The sequence below is a fragment of the Peromyscus maniculatus genome, chromosome 8, assembly GCF_049852395.1.
Source record: "Peromyscus maniculatus bairdii isolate BWxNUB_F1_BW_parent chromosome 8, HU_Pman_BW_mat_3.1, whole genome shotgun sequence".
NCBI lineage: Eukaryota > Metazoa > Chordata > Mammalia > Rodentia > Cricetidae > Peromyscus > Peromyscus maniculatus.
The window spans coordinates 66,118,979-66,141,141 of record NC_134859.1 but is presented as its reverse complement, the minus strand read 5'-3'; the positions used below and the strand labels follow the sequence as shown (position 1 = coordinate 66,141,141).

The following is a 22,163-nucleotide window of genomic DNA, read 5'->3' as shown; positions in this document are numbered from 1 at the left end:
CCACAACCTCCAGATAGAGACTACTTTTAAACCCATTTGGTGAACAAGGCAACTGTAGCCCAGAGACAGTTGCATTGACTGGTTACATTTAGTTACAGGTCACATGAGGAAGATGAAGCATCCTGAGTGGGTACAGCACTGGTACTGGAGTTTGAATCCACTTTGCCTTGGCAGGTTTTCACCGATGCATCAGTTTGAGCTGTGAATCGTGTGTGTGTGTGTGTGTGTGTGTGTGTGTGTGTGTGTGTGTGTGTGAGAGAGAGAGAGAGAGAGAGAGAGAGAGAGAGAGAGAGAGAGAGAGAGAGAGAAGAGAGAGAAAGAGAGAGACGGAGGGAAGGAGGGAGTTTTCTTCTGGTTTTCCACATATAACTTGATGAGATCCAAACCATAGTTTTCATACCATTTTACATCCTTTTAAATTTTTATGTGTCATATTTTTAAGATTCATTGCATGCCAGACAGTGGTGGCAACACACCTTTAATCCCAGCATTTAGGGGGCAGAGGAAGGCAGATCTTTGAAAAGTTCAGAGTGAGTTCCAGGACAGCTAGGGCTGTTATATAGAGAAATCCTGCCTCAAACAAACAAACAAACAAACAAACAAACAAACAAACAACAACAGGATTCATCTTCTGCTGTGGGCTGGAGAGATGGCTTAGTACCTAGAAGCACCTACTTTTCCCAGCACCCACACGGCACCTCACAATGGTATATTCCAGTGAGCAGACATTTAGCTTTAATGAAATCCAGTATATTTTGTCTTCAAGTCTTATTCTTTTTATGTTTTAAGAAATGTTCTTTCCAGGTGGTGGTGGTACACCCCTTTAACTACAGCATTCAGGAGGCAGAGGTAGGCAGAACTCTGGGTCTGAGGCCAGCCTGGTCTACGGAGAGAGCTTCAGGACAGCCAGGATTACACAGAGAAACCCTATCTCAAAAATGGGCAAAATTTTGCAAAGTTCAAAGTCATGAAATTTTTGTTTAGTCTTCTTTAAAGTTATATTTATTTATTTGTTTGTTTATTCACACACACTTGTGTGCTGTGATGCACGTGTGGAGGTCAGAGAATACCTGGTAGGAGTCAGCTCTACCACATGGATTCTAGGGACTGAGCATGGGTTGTCAGAATTGGCTGCAAGTGCCTTTACCTGCTGAGCCATCTCACCAGCCTTGGTTGTTTTTTTTTTTTTTTGTTTGTTTGTTTGTTTGTTTTGTTTTGTTTTGTTTTGTTTTTCGAGACAGGGTTTCTCCGTGTAGTTTTGGTGCCTTTTCTGGAACTCATTCTGTAGTCCAGGCTGTGCTCAAACTCACAGAGATCTATCTGCTTGCCTCTGTCTCCCGAGTGCTAGGATAAAAGGCGTGAGCCACCACTGCCCGGCAGAGAACTAATTTTTAATATGTCTACAAACAAAATTAATCTGTTCCAAGGACAATTATCTGGAAATAAGAAGAGGGAAATGAGAAGGAGCTGATTTCAGGAGGAAGGTGACCACTTTCATTTTGAACAGCCTGGCTTCGGTTTGCAGTGAATCATGAGGACTGGGCTGTCTCTTGCTCTGCCACCTCCAGTGTCTGGTCAAAGTACAGTTCTGAATGGTACACCTCTGATGAGGACACTTCCTCTCAAGGCTATTAATCATTAGTTCTGAAGAACAGGTGATGCTGTGTGGGAACACTAGCACTCACCGAGCCTACGCTGTACACGGGTTCTCTGCATCTCTGCATCCAGTTTCTGGTCAACGTTATCAGCAGTTCTGTGAGGCAGGCACTTCTCTCTCCAATTTACAAATGAGGAAGCTGAGGCCCAGAGAGGAACTCTCTACTAGCAAGTGCTAAGTTGGGTTTTGCTCAACTGGGACATCTCTCCAAGCACCACCAGGACTCCTAAGTGTTTGCTTCATGTGTGAATGCCACAGAGCTGCTGAAATGAACCATGGGAAAACTATTCTCTCACAGTCCAGGGGTCTAGAAACCTGAGAATGGCCGGGCGGTGGTGACGCATGCCTTTAATCCCAGCACTCGGGAGGCAGAGGCAGGCGGATCTCTGTGAGTTCAAGGCCAGCCTGGGCTACGGAGCAAGTTTCAGGACAGGCTCCAAAGCTATACAGAGAAACTCTGTCTCAAAAAACCAAAAAACCAAAAAAACCAAAAAAAAAAAAAAAAGGGGGGGGGGGCTGGAGAGATGGCTCAGAGGTTAAGAGCACTGACTGCTTCTTCTCCAGAGGCCTTGAGTTCAATTCCCAGCAATTACATGGTTGCTCACAACCATCTGTAACAAGATCTGGTGCCCTCTTCTGGCTTGCAGTCATACATGCTGTATACATAATAAATAAATAAATCTTAAAAAAGAAAGAAAATGAATGTCAGTGGGGTTGGTCCCTTCTGAAGACTCTGCAGGAAATCCGTTGCATGTCTCTCTCTGACCTTCAGGTGACTACCTTCCTGGACATACAGACTTGTCACTCCATTGTCACCAGGCATTCACACGGACATCTCATAAGGACAGCAGGCATGCTGGGATGGCATTTTATTTTTTAATTTTAGAGTATTTTTAATAGACTGGTGAGTTGGCTCACTGGTGACCTGAGTTTGATTCCTGGGACTCACATGGTAGGTAGTGAATTTGAAGATAAATTGTCTTCAGACAATTTATGCATGCATAATGTGCATGTGCACAATCCTGTCACACATAAAGGAACAATTTTTTTTTTTTTTTTTTTGGTTTTTCGAGACAGGGTTTCTCTGTGTAGTTTTGCGCCTTTCCTGGAAATCACTCTGTAGCCCAGGCTGGCCTCTAACTCACAGAGATCCGCCTGCCTCTGCCTCCCAAGTGCTGGGATAAAAGGTGTGCGCCACCACCACCCCCCCGGCAAAGGAAGGAATTTTAAAATGTAAAACTTCAAAGTAAGCGCTGGGGAGATGGTTCAGCAATTAGAAGTCAGGACTGCTCTTGTAGAGGACGAGTTCTATTTCCAGCATCCACATCAGGCAAGTCACAGCCAACTGGAACCTTAACTTCAAGGGGTCCTCTGGCCTCCTTGGGCACCTGCACTCATGGGCACCCCCCAACACACACATACACACGTAATTTTTAAATGCTTAAAAATTTTTTTTAAAGCTTCCAATCCAGGAAGAAATGACTACCTTTTCACTCCAGACAGAACTTCACTCTATTTAATGGGATGTTATGATTTAAAAAGATACTGATTTTTTTTTTTGTTTTTTTGTTTTTTCGAGACAAGGTTTCTCTGTGTAGCTTTGGAGCCTATCCTGGAACTTGCTCTGTAGCCCAGGCTGGCCTCAAATTCACAGAGATCTGCCTGCCTTTGCCTCCCGAGTGCTGGGATTAAAGGTGCGCGCAGCCGCCTGCGCCGCCGCCGCCGCCGCCGCCGCCGCCCGGCTTGATATATTGAAATTTTGACTCCCAGTACCTCAGAATTTGACCTTATTTGGAAACAAGGTCACTGTGGATGCCATTTGTTGAAAAAACATGAAGCTGGGGTGTGAGTAGCTCTTCCCTCACACAGGTGAGGCTCTTGATTCCAGTCCAGCACTGCACAATCAAAAGAGTGAACGTGACCATGGAACATGGCCACAGGTACTTGGATGGCTGAGGTGAGAGGATCCCCTGAGCCCAGAAGTTCAAGGGCACCCTGGGCAGCATAGTAAGATCCTATCACCTCCTCCACCAAAATGTGTTGACACTGCACTGGAGTGGTGCCCATCCCAGCATGCCTGCTGTCCTTATGAGATGTCCATGTGACTGCCTGGTGACGATGGAGTAATACATGTCCAGGAAGGTAGTCACCTGAAGGTCAGAGAGAGACATGCAATGAATTTCCTGTAGAATCCTCAGAAGGGACCAACCCCACTGACATTCTGATTGCAAGTTTCTAGACTCCTGGACTGGGAGAGAATAAATTTCCCATGGTTCATTTCAGCAGCTCTCTGGCATTCACACATGAAACAATGTTTTTGTTGTTGTGCTGTTGTTTTGTTTTGTTGGTTTTTCAAGACAGGGTTTCTCTGTGTAGCCCTGGCTGTACTGGAACTCACTCTGTAGATCAGGCTGGCCTCGAACTCACAGAGATCCACCTGCCCCTCCCTCCAGAGTGCTGGGATTAAAGGTGTGCACCATCACTGCCTGGCTTCTTCTTCCTTTTTTTTTTTTTTTTTTAAAGACAGGATCTTGCTAGGGCTGGAGAGATGGCTCAGCAGTTAAGATCACTGGCTGTTCTTACAGATAGACCTGGGTTCAATTCCCAGCACCCACATGGCAGCTCACAACTGTCTGTAACTCCAGTTCCAGGGAATTTGACATCCTCACACAGACATACATGTAGGTAAAACAGCAATGCACATAAAATAAAAATCAATCAATAAAAAAACATTTTTTTAAAGACAATATCTTGTTATGTAGCAGGCTGACCTAGAACTCATGTTTGGTTGCAGGAATGTGCCACCACACCAGACGCTCTTATGAATAACTTTAATTTTATTTTATGTGTTGTCTACATGTATGTCTGTGTGCCACATATGTGCCTGGTGCCTGTTGGATACCCTGGACCAGGAATTATATAGATGGTTGTGAGCTGGCATGTGAGTGCTGTGAACCAAAGCCAGGTCCTCCACAAGAGCAACAAGTGCTCTTAACGGGGTGAGCTGTGAAAAACCTTTGTTGTTGTTGTTGTTTTAAACAGGGTCATCCTAGACTTTGTAGTCTAGGATGGCCTCAAACTCACCATATAGCCCAGGTTGGATTCAAACTCACAGCAATTCTCCTCTTCCTCCTAGGTGCGGGGATCGAAGGCTAGCTACCATGTCTCATAGAAACATAAGCCCACTACCTTCCCTTCCTCCTGAAAGCCTATTTAAAAAAACAAAAAAGGTGAATAAAGTACCCCGCCCCACCTTCTAGCAAAAACCCATTTCTTTCCACTCTTCTTCCATCTCCCAGGTTTCACTTCCCACCGTTCATTCTGCTTTGGCAAAATAATCACCTTCCCCATTCCCCTTCTTGTTCCCAGGTTCTTCTCCAATTCAGCCTCACATTGACTGCAAGTGACCCGGTTTTTTGTTTTTTTTGTTTTTTTTTTTCTAGAAACCCCCTCCAATTTGGCTTTGTAACTAAAAAAAACAAGTGCCCTGTTTTTCAATTGTTCCATGCCGCATTCCAAGGATCAAGCGTGGCTCCAGACTCACGTCCCTCCATCCTTCTCAAAGGGCCAACAATGCCTAGCGTTAAAGTGATCTCCGTTGATCCTCTTTCCCTTTGCTGTGCTTCTGTCCAGGTTCTCCTCTCAACTCAAGACTGGGTATCTGTGTGCCTACAAACAAGCTCCTCACTGTCCTCTCCGGGCTGTCTCTTCGTGTCTGAGAACCCAGCGAAGTCTCGCCCCAAAGCAGGACTAAACCTGGTCTAGTCCTTTCCTTCTTGGAGATCCCGCCTGCGCGTTTTCAGACCATCAGCCGTCAATCACTAGGAACTCAAGGGCATCTCTACCTGACGCTGAGCCTCGGACCGTCTCTTTCGCCGGAACCCTTCGCCCAGCCCTAGTCGAACACTTTTAGTTGGAACACACACACAACCGGAAGTTGCTGGAGGAAGACAGGCGGGAGAGAGCCTGGCGATGGCTTGGAGGACTAACCTCGCTTGCCTCATCAAGGCTGGAGGTAGGGTCCCTGGGGACGAGGTTGATTGCCTACCTGCCAGCAGCCTGTGACCTGGAGTGTTTCGGTCCTGTCCCGTGCCTGGTTCTCCCGCGTGGACTGTAGGGGAGCTTCCCTTCCCAAGCCCGGGAGCCCCTGGGCTTCTTTGGCTCAGGGTCCGCGTGCGCGCCTTGCAGGGCCGGGCACCGGGCAGTGGCTTCCGACACTAACAGTAGCGTGCCGCTGGCTGCCTTGCTCTTCTGTGGCCCCTATGTCAGAATGACTTCCCACTGTTTTACAAAGTTATCCATTGCATGGTGTATGCTTTGCTTGCAACAACGCAGTCATGTTAGAAATACTGTGAAGTGTGTAGAACAGAGTAACCCCCCTCTACCATTTAGTTAAGACCACCAGCTCCGGCCCTCCCCAGACAAAGCACTATGTTGCCCAAGCTGGCCTGGAACCTGAGGATGACCCTAATCCTGATCTTCCTGCATCCACCGCCCAAGTGCTAGGATTACAAGAGAGGACCATAAACGAATACAATTGAATTTTCTTTAGTTCCATCAAACGAGAAACTAGTGAAAATGGAAGTGGAGATAAATCTTAAACAATGTTACAGAAAACATCTCTTGCTGGGCGGTGGTAGCATAGGCCTTTAACTCACTGGGGAGGCAGAGGCAGGCAGATCTCTGAGTTCGAGGCCAGCCTGGTCTACAGAGAAAGGTTCAGAACAGCCAGAGCTACACAGAGAAACCCTATCTCGGAAAAAAAACAAAACAAAAAAACAAAGGGGAAAAAATTACAAATACCAGAAATACCAGACATTTGGAATAATTTTAATCTAGTGTTAGTATGGAAACCATGGCCTTGCTAGGCAAGTGCCCTATCACAGAGGTCTGCCTGTCTTTGCCTCTCAAATGCTGGGATTAAAGGTAGGCCCCACTACATCTGGCAAACTACAATTTTTTTATCTTAACTATTTTTTGGAGGCAAGGTCTCTTGTAGCCCAGACTGTTGGCAAACTTTTGGAGTCTTGCCAAGAATCTGATTCTCCTGCCTCTGCCTCTCAGTTGCTGAGATTATAGACACGAGGTTAAAGTGCCAGGCGACTACAACTTATTCCTTGAGTCAGAGCCTCTGTGTAGCAGTGGCTACCCTAGTGCAGGTGGATTACTGTGAACTCAAGACCATCCTGATCTACATACTGATTTTGATGCCTGTTTGGACTTTCTAGTGACACCCTGTCTCAAACAAAAACAACCCCAAACTACCAATAACCAAAATCAAACAATACCCACCTATACACACACACACACACACACACACACACACACACACACACATAAAACCCACCCTCAAATGATAGAGATAATTATACCATTCTGAAACTACTCTTTATGTTTTGTTTGGGTTTTGATACAAGGTTTCACTATGTAGCTCTGGCTGTCCTGGAACTGACTCTGTAGACCAGGCTGGTCTTGAACTCAGAGATCCTCCTGCTTCTGCCTCCCTAGTGCTGGGATTAAAGGCATGGACAACTCCCACCAGCTTTACACTTCTGTATGACTGCACATGCTTGGAAACACACGCAAAGGAGAACATCCCAGTTTACATTTTCTCAATTTTCCCTTTAGGGAGGTGGAGATGGCTTCCAGTCCCAGAGCGTTCATCCCTGCCTCCAGCCCTAAATAACAGCTGCTGTCGGAGAAAGTCTACCGCGCCTGAGAAAATGGTTGCCAGTGTTGTTTTTGATACAGATGGCAAGGAACCTGGGGATGCCCTGGACAAGCTCTTCTCTCCGGAGCAGCAGGCTTCTATCTTGCATGTGTTGAATACTGCTTCTAATCAAGAACTAGAAGCCTTCAGATTGCTCCGTGGAAGAAAGTCCGTCAATATTGTAGAACACAGAAAGAAGTTTGGGCCATTTCAGAGTTTGGAGAATTTGATAGATGTGCCCTTGATCCAATATAAAACTGCTGTTCAAGTTTGTAACTCCATTCTTTGTCCAGAGAGTGGAAGGAAAAGAACATCACAGGAAAAGTGGCTGTTGGGAAAATTCATCAAACCAGCCGTACAGAGAGAGAGACTTAAGGTGCATTCTCACCTCGACTACCCTTTGAGAACTTACTGTGGAAAGCACCATTCCAGTAGTGGGTTCGAGACACGGTTTTTTGTTTTGTCTTTAGTTACGAGAGAGAGAGAGAGAGAGAGAGAGAGAGAGAGAGAGAGAGAGAGAGAGAGAGAGAGAGAGAGAGAGAGAGAGAAGAGAGAGAGAGAGCGAGCGCAGGGGCGCATGTCAGAGGACAACTTTCAAGAGTCTGTCCTTTCCTTCTGCCGTATGGGTCCTTGTCAGGGGTGGTGATGGTGAGCGCTTCAGCCTTCTGAACCATCTCATTGGCTCAAAACAAGATGCTTTAGGTTTAGTTAGGAATCTAGATCTACTCGTATTAATAATTGATCTGCTGCACAAAACGAAAGGTACAGTTGGCAAGTCAGAGGGAATGCTGTGAGGTAGAACTTGGGGGAAGTTTAGTGAGAACTCAATTTGGAAAAGAGAAAATTAGGCTGGCGGGAAGAGGAGGGTGTTCCAGATAGAAAACATGAATAATGAGAAGTGTGTCTATACAAGGTTTTTGTTTTGAAATTTTAGTTACCTTTATTATTTTTGTTATTGTTCATATGTGGGTGTGAATGCTGTATGTGTGTGGGTGCTCATGTCATGGGCATGTCTGGGTCCCAGACATAGAACTCAGGTTGTCAGCTTGGTGGCAAGCGCCTTTACCTGCTGAGCTCTCTTACTGGCCCCTATTTTTCTTATTCTTTTTCGAAACAAGCTTCCTCCCTTTAGCTCTGGCTGTCCTGGAACTCGTTCTTTAGACCAACCTGGCCTCCAACTCAGGGATCTGCCTGCCTCTGCCTCCTGAGTGCTGGAATTAAAGGTGTGTGCCACCACTGCCTGGCTTATTTTATTTTTTTGAGATGGTCTTAGTCTGTTGTCCAGGCTGGTTTGGAACTATTAACTGAGCTGGCCTCGAACTTTTGACAGTCCTCCAAGCGACAGCGTGTGCACTGGCTCCCTAGTGCAGAGATTAACAGGTGTGCATGTCATGCAGGGTTTATTTAAGACTGTTAGGCAGAGGTGCAGCTCTGACAAGAGGGTACACTGGGAAATTAAGCTGCAAAGATGTGTTGGAAAAGGAGTGACTCTAGAACATTATGGCAGTCTTTCTAGCACAATTTAAAATTCTTAGCCGGGCGGTGGTGGCGCACGCCTTTAATCCCAGCACTCGGGAGGCAGAGGCAGGCGGATCTCTGTGAGTTCGAGGCCAGCCTGGGCTACCAAGTGAGTTCCAGGAAAGGCACAAAGCTACACAAAGAAACCCTGTCTCGAAAAAACCAAAAAAAAAAAAAAAAAAAAAAATTCTGTTCTATGCTGAGCACAGTGGCACACACCTTTACATATGCCCTACACACAAAGCACTAAACACCCACACATCACTTTTAAGAATCAATTATAAAACAAAAATCTGTGGTCCAGAGAAGGGCTGTGTGCAGGTAGTAATTTCCATGCACAGTAAACCAGGTCTTTATTTCAAAGACGCTGCTCTGCCCTTTTCATTCCATCTGTTAACTTCTGTGTGTATTTCTGGTGTGTATGGATGCTCCAGAGCATGTGTGGGAGGTCAGAGGATAATCTGAATGAGTTAGTTTTTTCCTTCCACCAGGTGGGTCCCGGGGAGTAAACTCAGGTGGTTGACTTAGTGGGAAGCAGCTTTTCCCGCTAAGTTGTCTCGCCAGCGCGATCAATTTTTTTTTTTTTTTTTTGAAACTGGAAAATATTTTCTTTCTAGAAAATAGTAAAAATGATAACATTTCCAATTAATTTTTATGTATGTGTATATGTATGCAGAACACATGTGTGCCCAGCAGGACTTCAGGTGGTTATCCTCCAGCTATCTTGTGATTTTTGTTTTGTTTTTTAAATTTTAATTGCATTTTTATTTGTGTGTCTCTTTCACAGTGGAAGTCAGAGGACAACTTAGGGGAATCAGCTGACTTTCCATCCACCATGTGGATGGTTATAGGTTATAGGACTCAAACTAAGGTGGTCAGGTTGGTGGCAGTTACCTTTACCCACCAAGCAATCTTGCTGGCCCAATGTTTTGTTTTTAAACAAGGTGTCTTACTTTGCTTTCTGTTGCTGTGCTAAAACACTATGACGAAAAGCAACTTGGGAAAGGATACCTTTCACTTTAGAGGTCTCAGTCCAGCAAGGGAAGCTAAGGTATCTGGAGAACTTGCACTTGCACACAGAAACACAATAAAACAATCCCTTCTTTCTTTCTTTCCCTTCCCTTCCTTCCTTTTTCTTTCTTTCGAGATTTACCAGCCTGTGCCTCCTGAGTGCTCGGACTAAAGGCCTGGGCCACTATACCCAGCTTGTAAACAAACAGTTTTTTTGAGTTTGTAGGCTTTATAGCTCTAAGATATTTACACTTGTAATGAAATCAGCCCTTTTCCTTTAGGCAGTTAATAGTATCGTATCTATTGTTTTTGGTACTCGAAGAATTGCGTGGGCTCACCTTGACCGGAAACTTACAGTGCTAGACTGGCAGCAGGCTGAGTGTTGGAAATTAACGAACAAAACATACCCATCATCTGTCTATCTGGAAGAGGTAAGGCGATGGCTGGCCCCTGCTCCTTGTTTTCTGTCTTGTGCATTCCTACACGGTTTAGTCTGGCAGTTTCAAAAGGGAAGTAAGAGAAAACACAGTGAAGCTGGTCTCTGAGGTCTGAGGCACTTCTTTATTCCCTATTAGCTTTATTATATTGGATTTAAAAAAATTTGGAAACCTTGTCCTTAAATTCAGTCTTTTGTCTCCTTCAAGTATTCGAGATGTGAAATGGGCAGGGATTGCTGTCTTGTGAGCGCAGGATAAGAAGAGGTTTTGGCCAGCACCTTGCCACCAGCAGAGATTCTGGCTAGTACCAGTCCTCCGCCTCACCTGGGAACATTTCAGATGCTTAAGTTTGGCTTGCCGAGTCCTGAAGCCAGTACAGACTTTAGGGATGACAAGACTGTCAGGACAAGAGCCATCTTAGCTTCTTCTTGAGAAGCTGTGGTTACTTCAGGGTTGTCAGAAATGGGACAAACACAAAACACAAGCACTTATTTCTTTCTTCGGTTTTGTTTGTTTGTTTTTGTTTTTTTTTTAAGATTTCTTCAGTCATTTCAAAGATACCTGAAGCAGATCTCTACATTTTGGAAAAATCAGGACTTTCCATTCAGAACACAACTCTGTTTCCTATACTGTTACACTTTCTTATCACGGAAGCCATGCTGTATGCCTTACTCAACAAAACTTTTGCCGAGGATGGCCAGCATCGGGTGCTGAGCATGAATCGAAATGCCGTGGGCAAGCACTTTGACCTGATGATCGGCGATACAAGGACGAGTGGGAGAGAGCTCGTGAAACAGTTGCTGTCCGAGTCTGTGCTGAAGAAGGAGCCGCGGGTGTTCTTCCCACCGGATCGGGTAGTTCGGTACAGACAGAAGATTCTGAAGGCCTCACACCACATCGAAGAGCTGTACGATTCACTGTTACAAGCTGTCGCCTTTTATGAGTTAGTTTTTGGCAGAGGCTCAGAGCTCAAATGTTAATGCGCTCGCTCTAGTGTTATATTAATTTATTAAACCAACTGTTCCCATCCTCCATGTTAGTGGAGAAGAAAACATTTTGAGTAAATTTTCTATGTTTATAAAGTCAGAGTTTTGGCTATGAAATAGAAAAATGAGCCAAGACCATATCAATAAATATTTTATGAAATTCTGTGCCTTCTGCGTTTAAGTGCTAAATAGTAAGATGCCACTCACACAGCCAAGTTACCTCCATTTTAAAGCAAGTACCAGGCTAGAGATGTCTTCGACATTGATAGCACTTGCTGCCTTCCCAGAGGACCCTACTTTGGTTCTTACCCCCATTGGGGGTGCTCACCATTGTCTCTAAGTTCAGAGACTGATGTTCTTTTCTGGGATCCTGCACACACACACAGGAAGCATTCACTTACACATAGAAAAAAATTAAGCTGGGGGTGGCGGCGGTGGCGGCACCACACACCTTTAATCCCAGCACTTGGAAGGCGGATCTCTGAGTTCGAGGCCAGGCTGGGCTACAGAGTGAGTTCTAGGACAGGCTCCAAAGCTACACAGAGAAACCCTGTCTTAAAAAAACAAAAACAAAAAACAAAAAAAAATAAAATAAAATAAAATCTGGGCTGGAGAGATGGCTCAGAGGTTAAGAGCACTGCCTACTCTTCCAGAGGTCCTAAGTTCAATTCCCAGCAACCAAATGGTGGCTCACAACCATCTGTAATCAGATCTGGTGTCTTCTGGCCTGGATCCATGCAGGCAGAACACTGTACATAATAGAGAAATAAATCTTAAGAAAAAGCAACTGTTTAAATGGTGGCACAAGCCTTTAATCCCACTAGGGACGCAGAGACAGTGGGATCTCTTAAGTTTGAGGCCAGTTTGGTCTACATAATGAATTCCAGGACAGCCTTCAAAAATTAGTAAGAGGAAGAGCAAGCTGAGCAGATGGTTCCACCAATAATCTTGGCACTCAAGAGAAAAAAGCAGTGAGATTGTGTGAGGTCAGTTTGGGACTAGTGAGATTCTGTCCCAAACTCTTTGCCCCCACCTCCATTAAAAAACAAAAAGGAAAAAACTCCTTAAGGACAGGTTGGGTTGTAGCGTGGTAGTAAACTGCTTGCACAGGTCTGACACCTAGTAATGGGAAAAAAAATGTCCCATCAAGCAAGAAACCCTACTCAGCCAAGTGCTTGTTAAGGAGGGAGTTTGGATAACTCGAACAGTTTCCTAATTCTTTTATATTGGTTCATCAATTGTTGAGATGGTCAGAGTCCCTAATAATAAAGCACCTGACCAGCAGCTAAGCACCTCCAGTAGACACTGTAGGGAAACAGAAACAGGGACACTTAGAAGCTTCAGGACCTGGAGAGATGAGCAGGAGAGAGGGCTCAGCAGTTAGAAGCACTTGCTGCCCCTGCAGGAGTCCAGGGTAAAATTCCAGCTCCCACATGGTAGGCAGCTCACAACCATTGTCCTTAACTCCAGTTTCAGGGCATCCAATGGCCTCTTCTGGCCTCCTCCGGCACTGCAAGCATGTGATGCACATACATACATGCAGGCAGAACATTAATACACATAAACAAATCTTTACAAAGCTTTGACCATCTTTTCTTTTGTCCAGCAAAGAAATCTAAGTTGTAGCACTTATCTGAATGTATTTAATATACATGTACATTAAGATGATCATAACTATTTAAATACCACTTACAGCCTTCAGCTTTAAATTTTAATTAGATCAATTTGCTAATTAATACAAGAAAAGGTAGGTTGAACAAGAGGTAAAAACATCTTCACACACATTGTAAACAGGTATGCACCTATACTTTAAAAAAGTACAAAACTAGGATCCTTAACTTTTGAGTTAAAAATACAATTCATCAGAAAATGTACCTGAATATTATGTTACTATACAAATATATGTAATATGAAGCAATTTTAAACATACCTGATTATCTGACTGTAAAATAACATTAAGTAAAATGTGACATTTTAAAATCTTGCTACTAAAGTAAAAACAGGTACTTACAAAAACAAACAAACAAACCCATGACCTTCCTGGCTGTGGCAGCATATGCCTGTAGTCCCAAGTCCTTGAGAAGCTGAGACAGGAGGATCACATAAGTCTGGAAGGAGTTTACAGGCAGCCTAAGCATTATAACCAGACCCTGTCTCAAAGACAGAGTTGGGGGTTCTAGCTCAGTGGTTAAGCATGTCCCTGGAATGCACAAGGCCTTGGGTTTGATCTGTAGCACCGCAAATAATTACAAAAACAAGACTGCGTGTTTACTAAGACATAGTACATAGGACATGTGCCTATAACACAAAAGACTTCAATCCTCAGCACCACAAAACCCCAAACCAAACTTAAGTGGAAATAGCTGTTAGGTAGAAACCCCATGTTAGAATCCTTCATTATTTCTTCAACCATCAACAACTTGTCCAAAATAGATAAATTAATGTCATTACATTTATGAAGAAAACATGATATAAAGGTACCAGAAAATGTACAAATAATTGAGTTGGCAAAATGCACCAAACTTTACCTACACAGGGTGCTAAGAAAGGTTTATGGAAACTAGACTTCAGGATGCTTTACTTTGCCAACATGGATGGCTCAATGATGGAATGGTAAAGCATGCTGGGTGAGGGCACAAGGTAGAAAGGCTTTCCAAAGCTGGTGCACTTTCCTTCCTAATACATTAAAGATGATTCCACACGGAGGAACTGTTTCGTGCCGTGCAGCGTTAGGGACTGCAGGTGGCGGCATGCTCTGACGCTGGAGAGCAGAGGGAGGGTCCAAGGGAAGGGAAAATTACTGATGAGCTCAGCACTGAAACAGCTTTAGAAATCTCTTTGTGCACACTACCTTCTACACATACAGAAAGCATACCAACAAAGCAAAGACAGATAATACAAAACATTCAGGAAAAAATATGCCACAATCATATATACAGTTTGTAACCCAAATTTTTCATTTTAAATACTTGAACCACAAAAATACAGTCTTTTAAAATTTACATTAAGAGAAATAAGCTCTTCTTTCAAGTCAACATAATCTAGTGTGTCTTAAGGACCACCATCATCCGTCCAGGGCACTGAAGATGGGGATATCAAGGGAAGTCAGCAGCCAAAGCAGTCATAGCCTCTTCAGGAATATCAAGATGAATTCCTTCAAAATAGTGCAGAAACCTGTCAAAATGACAAAAACAATTCAATACCGCATTTTCATTACCATGAACATATTTATTTATTTATTTTATTTATTTATTTATTTATTTATTTTTTTGGTTTTTCGAGACAGGGTTTCTCTGTGTAGCATTGCGCCTTTCCTGGAACTCACTTGGTAGCCCAGGCTGGCCTCGAACTCACAGAGATCCACCTGGCTCTGCCTCCCGAGTGCTGGGATTAAAGGCGTGCGCCACCGCCGCCCGGCTGAACATATTTATTAATTTGACATGGCTGCCCAAAATATTACTTCTTTACACACTTTACCTTCTTTTATTTTTCCCTTGTTCTTTCAGCTTCTCTGTCCGACAAATGTTCCGAAGAGTTGGCAGGTAGTCAAGGATACTCGCTTGCTTATTACCCAGGTTCAGAAAAGACCGACTAGAAAACACCCTTTTAATGACTGCCATCCTCTTGTCAGCATTGCTACAAATTAAGAGTAAGTATTATTTTTTGATATTTTGTACATAAAAATGTAACAACCCCAAATGTAACCAGGGTTCCTGCTTCTGGTCTAGACCAAATGACACTTCTAATTTCCTGTCTACAGTATCAGTCACTCTCATATATACCCAGACTGGCCTAGAACTCGACATAGCTCAGTCTGACTTCAAACTCAGTCTCTAAGTGCTGGGATTACAGCCTTGCACCATCGCCCTCAACTTCATACTGACAACTTTTGTTTAGAGACAGGAGCTCAAGTAGCTGGGGTTGCCTTCAAACTCTTGATCCTTGTGCCTCTACCTCCCAAGTGCTGTGATGACCAGCATGTGCCACCATGGCTGGTGTCAGAGTGACATATCTTTTTTTTTTTTAAAGATATATTTATTTCATGTATGAGTGCTCTATCTGTATCACCCCTCTATGCCAGAAGAGGGCATCAGATCCCACTATAGATGGTTGTGAGTCATCATGTGGGTGCTGGGAATTGAACTCAGGACCTCTGGAAGAGCAGCCAGTGCTCTTAACCACAGAGCCATCTCTCCAGCCCCCATAGTGAAATATCTTAATGGCTTACCTTTTACATTTCACACCTCTTAACTCTTCTGTTACCCAAAGGTTTCCCAAATTTTTCTTTTTTCTTTTTTTCAGAGACAGGGTTTCTCTGTGCTCCACCACACTCTCTCAGGTTTCGCAAATTTCATTCAAGAGAGTTTTCTCAATAATCTTAACTTATATGAAAAGCTATATTAACACTAAGTGTTTCCCATGATCAGTAGCCCAGCATTTTAAAATTAGTAAGAACGACTGCCACTGCTTACTGAAAAACTAAAAGGTAATAAACAAGACTTACTCTAGATTAGCTGCTGACTGGCGGAAGCATACATCGCTGGACCTTTGTGAAACACAGAAAGTGAGCCCATTGATGGGGTCTCTCCCTAAGTGCTTGCATGGATTCAAGGACTCCAGTGCTTTTGAAATGGCAGAAGAACATTTAGTAAAGCTGAGAGCTTCTGCAGTTGCTTTTAATTCTTCAGAGCTCTGAGGAGCCCACCCGTCTCTACTCTCAATACTGAACTCATCACAAAGTCCGCTTTTAACCTTCCCACTTGTCCAGTGAAAAGGATTTTTACTCAATTCATTCTGTTCCCCTGGGTCTGGAAAAAAGGCATCTAAGAAGGACATGTTCTCCATGAACTCAGTGAGAGAATTTAAACAGTGGGAAACGAGCACAGAACACTTCTTCTCTGCTGGTGTCTTAGGAGGTTGAGGCACCGAGTCAGACGTGAAACTTTTGGTTTGTGTCTGTGTCTCTGGGTTGCCTTCTCTGTCTCTGCTTGTGATGTCTTCTAAAGCCGAGGAAGGCACAGGAGATAAGCCAGTCAGGTCATCAGAAAAATCCAGTCCAGAGTCAAATAAGTCACTGTCATCCAGGGTCACCATCTTTCTCTGTTTCCTTTTCTGTGATTTTTTTAATGGCTGGTCTTCTGACTGCTTCCTGGGAAGATGCTGCATGCTTCCTGGTGCACTGGCCTCTGTAGTCCCTGGGGAGCCATAAGCATCTTTGACTTCTGGGCTGACAGTTACTGGCAATGGCAGGATGAACTCAAGATTACTATACAGTAGATCGATGTTCTGCATGTGGAATTCTGTCAGGAGCTGGATGAATTTATGCCACTCTTCCTTTGTTGTGACCTTGTGCTGAAAAGCAATTTTGAGTAAAGAGATGTTTTACGAGTATTCAGACATCTTCCCACCCTTAGGAATATAGACTTGTCCCGATGCATCTCTATCTTTTACTTATTTTTTTAAAGGTTTATTTATTTATTTATGTGTATGGGTGCTCTATCTGCATGCATGCCTGCATAGCCAGAAGAGGGCACCAGATCTCATACAGACGGCTGTGAGCCACCATGTGGGTGCTGGGGACTGAACTCAGGACCTCTGGAAGAGCACCCGTGCTCTTAGCCTCTGAGACATCTGGCCAGCCTTCATCTCTATCTTTTAAATAGATGACTTTTTTTTGGGAGGGGTGCCTCAGGGCACATGTGGAGGTCAGAGAACAACTTGTAGGAGTCAACTCTCTCCTTCTACCACGTGGGTCCCAGGGATCAAACTGAGGTCACAAGGCTGGATTACAAGAACCTTTACTGCTGAGCCATCTCCCTGGCCACCTAGTCTATCTTGAAAGTACCAAGTGGCAACCCTTTTTCATATTATTAGATTATATTTAACACATCAAAACAGTACTGTCTAGGCTAGGAGTAAGCCAGTAGTAAAATAGTTGCCTAGTGTGCACCAGGCTCCTTGGGTCAATCCCCAGGGCTGGGGGGAAAAAAACAAAAAACAAAAATGAAAGAAAGGGGTAGATACTAGGGAGGGAAAAGTTCTGAGTCTGAAATTAGATTTCAATTCAGAACTAGTGTTCCTTATTTAGCACACATTCCAATTCAGTATCAAAAGGTCATTTATTTAATGGTGGCACAAGCCTTTAATCCTAGCACTCAAGAGATTGAGCCAGGCGGATCTCTGTGAGTTCCAGGACATGTTTTTTTGTTTTTTTGTTTTTTTTTTTTTTTTTTTTTAAATAAATGACCTTTTTTTGAGACAGGATTTCTCCAATTAGCTTTGGTGCCTGTCCTGGATCTCACTCTGCAGACCAGGCTGGCCTCAAGTGCTGGGATTAAAGGCATGCACCACCACCACACGGCTACTAAATGACCTTTTTATCTGAAAAGTTTCTAAATTTTTTTATTTTTGGTTTTTTGAGACGGGTTTCTCTGTGTATCCCTGGCTGTACTGGAAACTCAGAGATCCATCTGCTTCCGCCTCTCCAGTGCTAGGACTAAAGGTGTGCACCACTACCATCTGGACTAAATTTAATCTGAGTCTCATAGCATGTTTTTTTTTTCAGATTTATTTATTTTATGTATATGAGTGCTCTATCTGCATATATGTCTTTAGGACAGAAGAGGGCATCAGATCCTACTATAGATGGTGGTGAGCCACCCTGTGGGTGCTAGGAATTCAACCCGTGTCCTCTGGAGGAGCAGCCAGTGCTCTTAACCACTGAGCTATCTCTCCAGCCCCCTCATAGTATGCTTTTAAAGCTATGCCTACGCACCATTTATCAACACAGTCAAATGAGTTAGTATCTCACACCTAAAGTCTAGAAAATGCTTAGTATATTCAAATATTTTTATTCAAAATAATAATATTTTGAACAATAATATTCAAAACACAGGGTAAATACTGAAAAGATGGACAGGAACATGAATTCATCATTCCACACAGACATGGAAAATACCTTTAAAAATGAAAATAAGTCTTGGGATGGGGAGGCAATGTTCTTGAGTCCAAACAAAGACTCTGCACAGCCCGTGTCACATTTGGGGAGGGCTACACGGTTCCTTCTGCTGTTTTTAGAGTTAATTTTTGCATCGGTGCCATCTTCAGAGCAAACCAGTACACTTCTGCTATTTCCTCCTAAAAAAATGAATCAAGACAATCGATTGCATTTTAAATGAACTGTAAGAAAGAAAGCTCAAGTTCTGAAGAGGAGCTCCTGCCCGACTCCTTCTGACCTTCACTCCATTTTGTTCTCCACACATGTGTTCACTTCACTACAAACACAATGTAATTCATTACTCCAAAAATACCTAAGTGAAATGCTTTAAGTCTTTTATTTATTATTATTATTTGTTGTTTCTATCAGGGCTACTTTATTTTATTATTTCATTGAGGCAGGGATCTCAATTAGCCCAGGCTGGCCTCACAGTTGCAATGTAGGCAAGGATAACCTTGAACATCTGTGTGTTGGTGGCCAGAGGACAACTTCAGGCGTCATTCCTTAGCATGTAACCTTGAACAGCTGGCTCTGCTACCCCAGGGGGTGCGCCATCCCACACATACACCAGAACATTCTCTCCATGTCTTACTTACCATATCAATCTTTTGAGAGCTTGTTAAAGCTGCCAGCTTACACTGAACAAAAAATATGGCTAGGTCTATTTTGAAAAATAATGTTTAAATTTTAAACTAATTAGAGAAAAATGATAGGGGATTAATTTTACAGAAATTACTTTTTAAAATTTTCCTTTCTTGTTTGTTCCCCTTGGCTTTATGTGACTCTGTGAGTAGGATCTACCCCAACAGAAGTGTGACTATGGATCAGGCAACACACAAACTAGCAACTTCCCCTGGGAGGGAGCATGGCTGACTGACTCTGTAAACACAGGGTCTGGAATGGAGAAAGTAATCAGTAATTGCTTGTGCCATAATCAGGTCACAACAATAACTGAAGAGTAGTAGAAAGTAAAAATATTCATGTGAGAAAAAAATATTTCTAAAACCAAGTTCTTATGAAAATTAGAATTATAAACTATTAAATATGCTACAAAGAAATATAAGCTGGGTGTGGCTGTACCTGCCTGGGCTTCATGGAATCCTGTCTAGAAATCAGAGCAGGGCCAGTGAGAAGCTACTGCTGCCAAGCTGACAATCTGAGTTCAGGCCCTGGGCCGCACAGAGTAGAAGAAGAGAACTGACTCCTACAAGTGGTCCTCTGATCTCCACACCACCAATAAACAAATGCAAATTCATAAATGTAACAAGATATAAAAACAAGTCGGTGGTGGTGATGCAAGCCTTTAACCCCAGCACTCAGGAGGCAGAGGCAGGAGGATCTCTGTGAGTTAAGTCACAGGTACACACAAACATGCATATACCACCCTCACAGACAAAAGAAACAAACAACCCCCCCAGGAACTTATACTTAAATAGAATCACATAAAAAGAGTGAGATACAGCTACATCAATACAAAGGTCACTAATATATTGTTTGCTTTGGACAAGGCAGTGTCTCCTGATAGCCTAGGCTGACCTTTATCTCTTGATCCTCCCACCTCCTCTCTGGAGTGCCAGGATTACAGGAGTGTGCCACCACAGCTGACACGAGTGTGTTTTTATAAGGGAAAGAAGGAAGCTGCTAAGTGGTAACTATAGCTCTCTCTGTAAGAAACTATATGTCTATGAATGTATATGCAATAGTTTGCAGTGTTTTTGACATGGGGTCTCATGCAGTCCAGACTACTCTAAACTTGCTATGGAGACAAGGATGACCTTCAACTCTTGATCCTCTGGCCTCCACCCCCCAAGTACTGTCAGAACTCATCTCAGGTTTACTTCGGAAGCTACTGGGAGCTTGAGAAGTGTGATTAGAAAAAAAAAAAAAAGTCTAAGGACCGTCCTGTTTCTCTTTTCACCTTGTTGAGAGACTACAGAACTAGGATTACAGGCATGTACCACAATACTGGGCCTTGGAAAATTTTTTCCTCTTTTATTTTTGTGAGTTCAATCTACTTGCACCTTTTTGCTGTTTTGTTTTTTTAGAGAAAGTGTTATGTAGCCTAGGCTGTTCCTGAGTTTATTATATAGACAAGCAAGGCCTTGAATTTCTGATCCTCTTACCTCTGCCTCCAGACTGCCTGGACTACAGGTGTGCAATACCACATCCAACTATTTACTTACACTTAATGTACTTAAAACCCTTATAAAAAAAAGTAGACGTATGTGTAAGTATTTTAAAAATCAGAATAGCTAGCCACTGAATTTACAATTTTAAGAATATCTTGATAGAGTATATATTTAAGAATATGGTCCCATATGACGGACTACTTACGACAATGTGACAATGGCCTTTCTTCTAAAATTCCACCTCCACTTCTGATCCAAAACTGTAAGTACAGGATACTTTTTCTGATGTCACAAGCATTTGCAGTCAACAAGGTTACAAAGTCTTTTAAGTCAGTTCTGAAATTCTCAACTAAACAGATTACTTGGAGATAGCTGGCAACATTTAGCTTAAAAAACAGAAAGACAAGATATGGGGGAGAGAAAGACACAGTTAGTTATGTAACTGACAGAAATGGGGTAATAATCCTGAATATTGATGAAGAATTTTCTTAAACTCCATAATATCTTAAAACTTTGAGAATGAAATTCCTCTAGAAAACACAAGAGCATATACCACCAAATTAAAGGCATTTATATATTCTTCTTGTGTTGACTGTATGTAGTCCAGGACAGCAACAACAAAAACCTGTATGTGTTTGTCTGTGTAAGACAGAATCTTAGACAAGCCAGGCTGGCCTTGAACTTGAACCTCTGATTCTCCCACCTCCACCTCCCAAGTGCTAGGACCACCTGCATGTTCCCCTATCCCGGCTTTGTTGTTGTTTAAGCAGGATCTTGCTACACAGCCAGGCAGACCTCAAACTCAGGCTCCTCCTGAGTCTGACTCTTGGATGCTGGGATTACAGGTGGATACTACCACATTCAGCCTGGCAAGGAAACTTACACAACATTCTATAACTTGAACACAACAGGCAGTTTTATAGACATGGGTTAAGTAAAATGGTACACCTGACAGGATTTAAAAAAAATTTTATCTCCCTTCCCCTCCTTTATTTTCTCAAATTTTGAGACAAGGCCTCTCTACATAGTCCTGGCTGTCCTGGTACCTACTCTGTAAACCAAGACTGGCCTCCAACTCACAAAGATCCACCTGCCTCTGTCTCTCAAGTGCACCACTATGCCTAGCTGCTTAACAGGATATTTTATATTCATTAAAATTATAATATTATACAATACTGAAATATCCTTTTCTAATTTTAAGATAAAAAAACCTGAAAACTGTCAGGTTCATAGAAACATATGTGTTTTCAAATATAAAACAGAAGGGGCAATGTTAAATATCTGATGTGTTAGAACTTAATAGATAGCAACCTTCTTTCATTTTATCAGAATTCCAATATGGCCTTTTTCTTTCTTGAGACAGAGTCTTGCTACATAGCCAGGCTGGCTATGCAACCTTATTTACCCTTATGCTGGCAATCCTTCTATCTCAGTCTCCTAACTGCTGAGCTAATTAAGCATTTTCTGCCCTGTATGCATCTCTCTCTCTCTCTCTCTTTCTCTCTCTGTGTGTGTGTGGGGGTGTGTGTGTGCTCAGAATAAAACCTGTGCCACATGCAACCAGTGCAATATTCAAGAGTAATAGAAAAAATAGAAAAATACGCTGGGCAGCAGTGGAGCACACCTTTAATTCCAACACAGATACAACATATACAAACCTATGTTGGGTTGGGCGGTGGTGGTACACGCCTTTAACCCCAGCACTTGGGGCGGCAGAG

At 43.1% G+C, this 22,163-nt stretch overlaps 2 protein-coding genes across 2 annotated transcripts in view; one reads left to right on the top strand and one right to left on the bottom strand.

Annotated features, from left to right (window-relative positions):
- The first annotated feature begins 5,580 nt into the window (after positions 1-5,580).
- On the top strand, positions 5,581-11,482 carry Tefm (transcription elongation factor, mitochondrial). Its single transcript, XM_006977503.4, has 4 exons — positions 5,581-5,672; positions 7,286-7,743; positions 10,178-10,327; positions 10,870-11,482. The coding sequence occupies exons 1-4, from the start codon at positions 5,630-5,632 to the stop codon at positions 11,311-11,313; spliced, it is 1,095 nt and encodes a 364-aa protein (XP_006977565.1). The 5' UTR covers positions 5,581-5,629; the 3' UTR covers positions 11,314-11,482.
- Positions 11,483-13,016: 1,534 nt separating this feature from the next.
- Atad5 (ATPase family AAA domain containing 5) overlaps positions 13,017-22,163 on the bottom strand; it is a 55,021-nt gene continuing 45,874 nt past the window's right edge. Inside the window, exons 19-23 of the mRNA XM_042282480.2 lie at positions 20,651-20,831; positions 18,278-18,456; positions 15,824-16,671; positions 14,797-14,955; positions 13,017-14,493 (exon numbers count right to left, since the gene is read on the bottom strand). Of these exons, the coding sequence (XP_042138414.1) occupies positions 14,415-14,493; positions 14,797-14,955; positions 15,824-16,671; positions 18,278-18,456; positions 20,651-20,831 (1,446 nt within the window). The 3' untranslated portion in view covers positions 13,017-14,414. The remainder of the gene's footprint in view (positions 14,494-14,796; positions 14,956-15,823; positions 16,672-18,277; positions 18,457-20,650; positions 20,832-22,163) is intronic.